Source organism: Antechinus flavipes, chromosome 3 (assembly GCF_016432865.1).
Source record: "Antechinus flavipes isolate AdamAnt ecotype Samford, QLD, Australia chromosome 3, AdamAnt_v2, whole genome shotgun sequence".
NCBI lineage: Eukaryota > Metazoa > Chordata > Mammalia > Dasyuromorphia > Dasyuridae > Antechinus > Antechinus flavipes.
Genome location: NC_067400.1, coordinates 930,841 through 941,186, shown reverse-complemented (window position 1 = coordinate 941,186; position 10,346 = coordinate 930,841). Strand labels below are relative to the sequence as shown.

The window sequence follows — 10,346 nt, the reverse complement described above, 5'->3', positions numbered from 1 at the left end:
CGGCCTCAGAGCCGCCGCTCAGAATCTCTGAGGGTAGAAGGTGGTCCAGAGGGACTCTGGTGCCCCCTAGCGGCCGCAGAGCCTCCGCTCAGAATCTCCGAGGGTAGAAGGTGGTCCAGGAGGACTTTGGATGGGAAGCGGTCCTGTGATGTGGGGTCAGGGTGTCGGGCGTGTGCTCAGGCTCACACACACACATTCACACACCCAGGCACGAATCCCTGTTCACAGTGGGAGCTGTAAATGCACAGCGAAGATATGATGGAAGGGCTCAGTAACTGGGGCCCAGACCCCGGATCCTTGCTGTGTGTTTTCTGACTCTGTGGGACCTTGGGAGCTGGGTGTGAGTGTGTGTGTGACAGGGGCCACCCAGAGCCTGTGTAGCCCCTCTGTCCCTCCTGCACCTCCCCCATTCCTTTGTTCCCTCTCCCTCCCCATCTCCTCTTTCTGGCTCTCATCCTTTCTTTCTCTTTCCTCTCCCTGTCATCCTCCCTCCTTTTTCTGCCCCCTCCTCTTGCCGTGCTGCCCTCTCCTCCCCCATCTCTGTCTCTCTTTGTCTCTATGTCTCCCTTTCCCCCATCTTGCTCTGTTTTCTTTCTCCCTCCCTCTTTCCCCCTTTCCTTTCTCCCTCATCTCTCTCTCTGCCCTCCCCCCTTCCAGGAGAAGGCTTGGGAGGTTCAGTGGCTAAAGCTGGAAAAGATGATCAACACTCTTGTTCTCAACTACTGCCAATGCCTGCTGAAGCAGGAGGAATACTACGAGGTGCTGCAGCACACCAGTGACATCATTCAGCACCACCCAGGTCGGAGCTGGGCTCGGGAGGGGGAGGGAGAGGGGGCCAGCAGCCTTCTCAGGGCGTCACTGAGCCGGAGATACCTCGGGGTTTCTCTTCCTCCTCCTTTCCCCCCCTCTTCCCCTCCACCTCCTCTTTCCCCTTTTCATCAATGAATTTGGCCACCAAGGAAACCTCCTTCCAAACTTCCACACTCTGGAGGCTTCCCTGGCTGCCTGAAAGTAGCTGGAGGTTGGAAGAGGGAAATGGGGGCTGACTTGGTTCTGCTTGACCTTAGAGAGTGGAAGAAGGCAGCCTGAGGCTGGAGGTGGGAAAACCTTCGCACGCATGGGCTGTCCCAGCATGGAGGGAGCTGCTTCGGGGGCGGTAGCCTTCCTCTCCATGGAAGGCTCCAAGCAGAACTGCAGGACCCTTGTTGGGGAGGGTTAGGAGGACTCCAAGGTTTCCCTCCACTCTGAGACTCCACTTTCTGAGTGCAAGCTGGACTTGGAATAGGATCTATGCCTGAACTGAGAGGAGCCTCATAACCGAGTGGGAGTGAGAAGCTCCCCTCAGTCCTGCCCCTGCCTGCCCCTCCCTGCGCTTTGTCCCAGAGGCCACGTTGGAGATCAGAGGTGTCGCTGGAAGGAAGCATCTGGGCAAACCTTCCATCCCTTTCTCCTGCAGGAATCGCAAAGGCCTACTACGTGAGGGCCAGGGCACACGCGGAGGTGTGGAACGAGGCCGAGGCCAAAGCCGACCTGCGCAAGGTGCTGGAGCTGGACCCGGCCATGCAGAAGGCCGTGACGAAGGAGCTGAGGGTGCTCGAAGTCCGGATGGAGGAGCAGCGGGAGGAGGAGAGGCGCCGCTGCAGGAACATGCTGGCCTAAGCCTGGAGAAGGGCCCAGGCAGGGGCCCTGATAGCTTGCCAGGGCTGTGCTTGCAACACCAAGGCAGGAGGGGGGCTCTCACCTATCGTTTGGCTGCTGTGGGCAGAGCAGGTGGAGCGGCCCTGCTCAGGCCTCCTCCACGGGAGAAGGCAGCACCCTGTGGCTGTGTGGGCTGGGCAGGGCTCCGTCCTTCTGCCAGCAGGGCTAGCTCTTAGTGCTCCGTTCTGCATTAGAAATAAAAATGCAACTAGTTCTCAGGCCGCTCTGCTCTACGACCAAGGCCAAAGCTCAGCTCTCTGATACCTCTCAGCAACATGCTCCCCCCACCCCACCCTTCATTTCATGGGTTCTCAGGGTTCGAGAAACACTGAATGTCCCATCCTACTCTGGGGGATCTTGGTGGTGGTGAGACCACAGAGAGTCTGCCGTTCTTCTGGGGATTCTTGCTGGGTTGTACATGTGGGAAGCTCCCAGGGCAGGGAGGAGCAAAGGCTCCCTTGGGAAGGGAAGGCTGAAAAACATGCGTGAGATATTGGTCTTGTGACAAACCCTGGGGATACTGAGGCTCCTGCTTTCAGGGAGCTCCCATTCTAGTGGGGGAGACAACATGTAGAGGGCCGACTAGAAATGGCCTCTAGGGCACTGAGAACAAAATTGGAGTCAGGTAAGCCTGGGTTTGAGTGCTGCCTCACATATGTAACAATTGGTGATCTTGCAAGTCACTGATTCGCAGCTTCCATTATCTCATCTGCAAAAGGGAAATAATGGGCAGCTAAGTGGCACAGTGGCTAGAGTGCTGGATCGGCAAGACCTGAGTTCAAATCTGGCCTCAGACACTTACTGGCTCTGTCACCATAGATAAGTCACTTAATCCCATTTACCTCAGTTACCTCATCTGTAAAATAGGCTGTCTCTATCACTCTAGTGATCTCTGTCAATAAAACCCCAAACAGGTCAAGAAGAGCTGGGCATGACCGACCAACAATAATAACAGCACCTCCCTCCTAGGGCAGCTGTGAGGGCTAAGAGTTAACATATGTACAGCCTTTTGCAAACCATAACGGCCATCAGGCTCTGTGGCCTGTAGCAGTGAGCCGTGGGTGGGGAGGCTCCCATCTCTGTCAGATATGACCACACCCACTGCACCACTGGACAGCCCAGCAATTCTGAAGGAGGATTTTCCTTTCGGGGTCCACAGGGGTATGGGTGGCCTGCAGCACTGGCTGGAGCAGCCCCCAATTAGCCCCTCACTGGGCTATCCCTCTGTCATGGGAGGTGGCCTGAGGCAGGGGGCAGAGAGAGGGGAGGGACCCCAATAACGGGGTCAGCTGAACCCTCCTTGGGGCCGGTTGCCTTCTGAGGCTAGGAGGGATGAGCAGCTGCCCGGGACATGGGGCACTCCCCAGGGCTGGTTCTGCTAGCCGCCGTAGGCACAGGAACAGGGGACAAATTAAGTAACCTCAGAGCTCAGCCCGTCCTTCACTTGGGGAGATGTTCTGACCTGGTGAGTGCTGAGCTCTGTCCTCCGCAGTGGGACACGTCCCTTAGGCCCCTCTAAGCCGCCTCGGTCACACGTGTGGGCGCGGCCACTGGGCCTTCAACTCCAATAGACCTAATGAGAGGGTGACCCCGCCTTGTTCAAACCACGCTGTCTCACAAAAGTATAGACAAAAGATCCCTGGCACACCCGTCAGAAGGCCTGGGTTCAAGAGCCATGGGAAAATCACAACCACCCTGAACCTCAGCCTCCCCCTGTGTCAAAGGGGACTGATAATTACCTAGTCCCCGGGATTGTTGTGAAGTTCCCAGAGCCTTGATTATACCTGGGCCACCCAGAACCCAACCTCAGACACAGCATCCATCATGAGCCCCAACCGTTGGGCTCCCTTTGCCTGAATGGGTGAGAAAGAGCATTTTAGTCTGGAACAAAGGAAACTTAATTCTGTTATATTGGCAGGTGAGTAACACAAAAGGCAACCCTATTTGCAGCCACTAACCCCGAGAGAGCTCACATGAAGAGCCTGCAAGGTGGCTGAGTGCACGAGGGGCCCAGCTGTGACCAGGAAATGCACCCCCCAGGCTCGGTCACTGGCGTCCTCTGGTTCCTGCTGCTGGCTTTGCTTTTTCACTGTAGCCCAAAAACACTGGTGGTCTCTAGGAGCTGTGTACCCGCACAGTGAGCACTGCCCCGAAGCTTCCCTTCCAGCTTCTGTTCCTCTCCTCTTCCTGCATGGGCAGTCTCCTTCCTCGGGCTTCCTCTTGCCTCCAGACTCCAGTTCTCCTCGGGAATCCTTGGCACGGTGGGCCCCTCTTGTTTGGGCCTTTGGTTTCCTTGACTGAGATGAGTTCATTGGCTCAGACTATTTGGAGTCTGCCTCTATACGAGGGAGTCCGAAAGGCCGAGTGGCCCTAGATCTCCGGGGGTGGAAAAGCTCGGAAATAAGCATTACAAACCCCCTCAGTTACATGTTTCATCCACACAACACGAGAAGAAATCCTCCAAACTGAAGATCCCTGTCCCTCAGAAAGAAAATGAAGGATTTCTCGGCAGTGCCATCCTGCCGGGGGGGGGGGGGGGACACTGAAGGGCAGCAAGGGGCTAGGGCCACAATAAAAGGGAAAACGAGCAAAACCTGGCCTTTGCCCTACTCCCCTTGAGCTATTTGGACAGTGTGAGTATCATGGGAAGAGTCTGGCCCCTCTAGATAGGGAAGTAGGGAGCTAAAAAGAGATTAATAGGGACAGGATCTTCATCCAAGATTGGACTTGGTGCAACGAAGCCCAAAACTATAGCTTTAACCGTTCCCCCTGTGCCAGCTCCAAGATTTCTTCTGAATTAAAGCTTTGCATCTCCAGCTATTTATAGGACTTTCCTCTTGGATTTTTCATTGATACTTCAAACTCAACAGGCCCCCAGAGAATCCCATCACCCCTTTCCTTTTCCATCTCTCCTTCCTCTCCTCTTCCTCCTCTCCTTCATCCTCCCAGGGCAGGGGGTAGGAGTTTCTTCGAATAGTTCTCCATCCAGCATGAGCAGGGACTCCATTTGTATCACTGGATGGCCCGACTAACCTTTTGTTAAACCCTGGGCCACTAATGGGGCCTCCTTTAGCTTGGCCTGGACCAGAAAGAAGGGAGAACTCTAGCCTCCAGTCTGAGACAACTCACCTTGTGTCCTTGGGCATGTCCTTTTTGGCTCCCAAGTCTCAGTTTCCCTGCTGTATAAAAAAGGAAGGCACCGCATTATCCTGGCATTCTGGACTTCTGCACCTGGAAGGTGACAGACGTTTCTGGACTTTTATCTTTCACTAGTAGAAATGGTACTTTTGGCTTCCTCCACAATCGTCAGCTCCTGAGACTGAGAAATGACAGGTAATTCTTATTATGGAGATGACTCCCTTCAACGAGCTCCTTAAAATAACCTCCAAGGATTTGCAAGGATCCTTCCATTTGAGGATAATTATGCAGCTCTCCTTTCAGGTCTGGAGGCAATCAGAACCAGGGAAGACAGTTGTCTCTGTTAATTATCAGGAACAATTATTGGCACCGCCATCCCAGTGCTCGCCAAGGCTCTGCTGTCACGTTTGCCTCGCTGTGGGCTCTTTTCTCACCTCCTTTTTCAGTAGGACCAGAAAATGGATCTTCTTTGTGGGAGAAGATGCTCCTCCTCCCCCTCTCTCGGCAGTGGCGGCGGCTCACCTCCTTCGGATCCCCCACAGCACGGTCCGGCCCAGCGGGCTCATCAGTCTGAGGTCTGGGTGGGACCTTGGCTGAGGCTGAAGTTGGGGCCGGGAAGGGTTAGGGGCCGGCAGGGTGCCTGGGCAGAGAAGGCAGAGAGGGCTGTGGCCCTGGGGGAATCGAGTGGGCAGCCCTGGAAGGACCCCCTCTTCCCTGCAATTTGACTGTTATAAATGGGTTTGGTTGAAGAAGGAGGTTCAGGCTTAGGAGGAGATGAGGAGGGGAGAGCCGCTAGCTCATGCTTCCACATGGGGGCTCCGGGGTAGGTGAAGGTCCGCTGTGAGGGAAGGAAGCGCCCAGAGCTCTTGGGCGGCCGCCCTGTGCCCCGGGGGGTGGGCGCGGGGTCTCCGAGCTTGGGGGAGCAGACCCTTTCCTAACCCTCCCTCTGACTTGTAGTCGTTAAAGGGGTCCAGTGAAAGGGTTTGGGGGCCCCCAAAGAGCCTGAGCACGAGATGCTGAACAGGCAACGGGAGAACAGAGATCCGGACTCAGCCACGGGCGGGGAGAACCAGGTGACCGGCTCTGCGCGGCCCTCGGAGTCTTGCTTCGATCAGGATTGACTTTTGCTGATTGATTATTGCTGAAGTAAAACTTCGGCATAAGCTGCACGGTCAGAGCTGGGAAGCAAAAGACAGTTTCTCCTAATAGACGACTCTGGGGGAGTGGCTGCCGGCGGGATGCAAAGCCGTTCCCAAGCCCGAGGACCCGAGCACTTCCCATGGCCGAGAGGGCGGTGGAGCTGACTCCCCACAGGGTGGTAACAGACTCGGGGTGTGAGCCGCCTCCCGCACGAGCTCGCGGGCGAGGAACCGCGATGCCGCTATTCCGCGGGAGCCCGGAGTGCGACAGAGAGGGAGCCCGGCGCTCCTTCTAGCAGCCCAGTGCGTCTGAGAGGGGCGAGGTGATGGGGGACCCGATGGATTACCCTTGGAGGACTGCAGGTACCCGTGCCTGACACCCGTAGGAGCTTCCTCGTTTGGAAAATGCAGCAGGGAAAATAGATTGTCGGATGCATTTTTGTCCTCCGCCCCCATTACTATATGGAGGAGGAGACTGCAGTCCAGGGCAGTGACTGGCCTGTGGCTCCCTGGATTCTAATGGTGTTGCTGAGCTTGGGATCCTTCTCCTCTATGCTATACTCTTTGCACTGCCCCTAAACATCTTCCCACAGCTGCAGCCATCCTCTCAGACTGTGGCTCAGCCATTCTATCAGACTGTGATTCAGCCATCCAATAAGACTGTGATTCAGCCATACAATCAGACTGTGATTCAGCCCTTCTATCAGACTGTGATTCAGCCATTCTGTCAGTCTGTGATTCAGCCATTCTGCCAGTCTGTGATTCAGCCATCCAATCAGACTGTGATTCAGCCATTCTGTCAGTCTGTGATTCAGCCATTCTTTCAGACTGTGATTCAGCCATCCTCTCAGATTGTGATTCAGCTATTCTATCAGTCTGTGATTCAGCCATCCAATCAGACTATGATTCAACCATTCTATCAGACTGTGGCTCAGCCATCCTCTCAGACCATGGGTCAGCCATCCTCTCAGACCGTGATTCAGCCATCCTCTCAGACCGTGGTTCAGCCATTCTATCAGACCGTGGTTCAGCCGTCCTCTCAGACTGTGTTCAGCCATTCTATCAGACCATGGTTCAGCCATCCTCTCAGACTGTGGTTCAGCCATCCTCTCAGACCGTGATTCAGTCATCCTCTCAGACTGTGGTTCAGCTATTTTATCAGACCGTGGTTCAGCCATCCTATCAGACTGTGATGCAGTCATTCTTTCAGATTGTGATTCAGCCATTCTATCAGACCATGGTTCAGCCATCCTATCAGACTGTGGTTCAGCCATTCTTTCAGATTGTGATTCAGCCATTCTTTTTTTTTTAATTTTTATTTAATAATTACTTTATATTGACAGAATCCATGCCAGGGTAATTTTTTTTTTTTTTTACAACATTATCCCTTGCACTCATTTCTGTTCCGATTTTTCCCCTCCCTCCCTCCACCCCCTCCCCTAGATGGCAAGCAGTCCTATATATGTTGGATATGTTGCAGTATATCCTAGATACAATATATGTTTGCAGAACTGAACAGTTCTCTTGTTGCACAGGGAGAATTGGATTCAGAAGGCATAAATAACCCGGGAGGAAAAACAAAAATGCAGATAGTTCACATTCATTTCCCAGTGTTCTTTCTTTGGGTGTAGCTGCTTCTGTCCGCCATTTATCAATTGAAACTCAGGTCTCTTTGTCAAAGAAATCCACTTCCATCAAAGTATGTCCTCATACAATATTGTTGTTGAAGTGTATAATGATCTCCTAGTTCTGCTCATTTCACTTAGCATCAGTTCATGTAAGTCTCGCCAGTCCTCTCTGTATTCATCCTGCTGGTCATTTCTTACAGAACAATAATATTCCATAACATTCATATACCACAATTTACCCAGCCATTCTCCAATTGATGGGCATCCATTCATTTTCCAGTTTCTAGCCACTACAAATAGGTCAGCCATTCTTTCAGACTGTGATTCAGCCATTCTTTCAGACTGTGATTCAGCCATTCTTTCAGATTGTGATTCAGCCATTCTATCAGACCATGGTTTAGCCATCCTATCAGACTGTGATGCAGTCATTCTATCAGACTGTGGTTCAGCTATTCTATCAGACCGTGGTTCAGCCATCCTCTCAGACTGTGATTCAGCCATTCTATCAGACTGTGGTTCAGCTATTCTATCAGACTGTGGTTCAGCCATCCTCTCAGACTGTGGTTTTCATTCTAATGAGCAGAGCTGGTATTTCCTGGGTCCCCAAGTCATATGTAACATGTTTTCTGGGTCCTCTGTGGAGGCTCCCTCCTCTGACTATCTGTGAGTTCCAAGAAGGCGAAGCAACGTGGCTCAGCTCATCATAAAGGCCTGCACGACAAAGGGAGGCTTCAAGTATCTGAGAACTTAGGTCCCAAACCCTCCCCCCTTCCCTCTTCTCTGTGTCCTGGGAAGGGGGGTTAATTAGGGTCTGTTGAACTGTGTTTCTCACTCAACCTCTGACCACAGACAGGGCCCCCGATCGCTCAATCAAAATGGCCTTTCTCTTCTGTATTATTATTTTCTGCTTATTCAGGAGAAACATTCATTTCCTTTGAGAAAGAGAATTTCCTCTTGAAATCCCGAGGCTGGTCCATCTTCATGGGCACTGGCCAGCCCTGAACTCTCCCTCTTCCCCTCATGAAACAGATGCTCAGTCTGACACACAGGTCATCTGCAACCTTGGAAACCTGGTTCTAATGACATCCCCTCCTCAGCTCCCACCAGCCCTTGGCAAATTCGACCTAAATGGTCTGACTTTTAACAGCATTCTTCCCTTGTTCATAAATATTCCAGAGGCCTTTTCTGCAGTGCGCCCTGCAGCCACTTTCCTAGAGTGGGAGGATGGGGTGATTGGGGGGAGAAAGAAGGGAAGGGAAAGGAAAGAGGAGGAAGAGTGTCAGAGGAAAGAAAAGGATCCCTTTTTTTAAGATGGTGGAAGGAAGAGAAGGGAAGGGGACTAGGGGAGAAAAAGAAGGGGGAAGAGAAAAGGGAAAGGAAAGGAAAGGGGAGGGCATTCTAAGCAGGAGCTGCTCTACTGTCCACAGACATTTCATAACCCCCTCTTTGTCCCCTTGACAACTTTGGGTTTAGAACTTTAGGTCCCTGCTCCATTTACATCCAGGCAGCCTCCCTGTTCTGCCTCCCTCCCTGTGACCACCAAGGGCCAGTAGCACTGTATACCCCAGGCTCCTGTGGGAGCTGAGACTGTCCAAGCCAATGGACCCAGGCCTGGGAAGTGCAGCCACTGCTCAGGCTGGAGTTGACTCTTTTTGTGAGCGCAAAGAAATAGTCATCGGGCTTATCGGATTCATCCAATGTCTATCCGCTGGGGACTTTACCTCCAAGCCCGGGCCTGGTGAATTTTCTTTTTTTTTTTTAAAATTTTTTTTTTAATTTTTATTTAATCATTACTTTATATTGACACTCGTTTCTGTTCCGATTTTTTTTCCTCCCTCCCTCCACCCCCTCCCCTAGATGGCAAGCAGTCCTTTATATGTTGGATATGTTGCAGTATATCCTAGATACAATATATGTTTGCAGAACCGAACAGTTCTCTTGTTGCATAGGGAGAATTGGATTCAGAAGGTATAAATAACCCGGGAAGAAAAACAAAAATGCAGATAGTTCACATTTGTTTCCCAGTGTTCTTTCTTTGGGTGTAGCTGCTTTTATCTGTCATTTATCAATTGAAACTCAGGTCTCTTTGTCAAAGAAATCCACTTCCATCAAAATATGTCCTCATACAATATCATTGTCGAAGTGTATAATGATCTCCTGGTTCCGCTCATTTCACTTAGCATCAGTTCATGTAAGTCTCGGGGCCTGGTGAATTTTTGAAGGAGGTGCTGGCCACAGCTTCCTGAGAGGGGGACCTGCTGTGGCAGGGGCTGGGATGGCCCACGAGTACTCTGCTTCTTCAGGGTCCTTCTTCTACAGGGTAAGAACATTCTGAGCCCGGTGGCGAGCTTGTGGTTCTATGAATCAGGGAAGCTTGTGGTTCTATCAGGGGCCAGGAGGGGACTGGCTCCGTCTCCATCAGCCCTGCTTCCTGTCAGAGAGAGAGCTTCCCTGTCAGCCCCCTCAGAACTGCATCACCCCAGACCTGGAGCTGGTCAAAGTCAGGAAGCTTGCGTCACCTCAGCTTTCTCACCAAGAGCTTCTGGAGCCAGGAGAATGGGCTGCATCCTTTGTGACTCTCAGGCTCACCCTCCTGCCTTGGGTGAAATGGGAGACTGACTGGTTTATTCTGGTTCCTGAGTTCCCTTTCCACACACATCCCCAGCACCCTTCAGGCCCTGCAGGAAGTGAGGAAGGCATGGAGTGATCACCGGTGCTGTCCATGGCAGACTGACATAGGTGG

The 10,346-nt window shown here is 52.4% G+C and overlaps 1 protein-coding gene across 1 annotated transcript in view; it reads left to right on the top strand.

The window, feature by feature from the left end:
- AIPL1 (aryl hydrocarbon receptor interacting protein like 1) overlaps positions 1–1,935 on the top strand; it is an 11,231-nt gene extending 9,296 nt beyond the window's left edge. Inside the window, exons 5-6 of the mRNA XM_051991488.1 lie at positions 658–799; positions 1,457–1,935. Coding sequence (XP_051847448.1) covers positions 658–799; positions 1,457–1,659 — 345 coding nt within the window. The 3' untranslated portion in view covers positions 1,660–1,935. The remainder of the gene's footprint in view (positions 1–657; positions 800–1,456) is intronic.
- Positions 1,936–10,346: the final 8,411 nt, after the last annotated feature.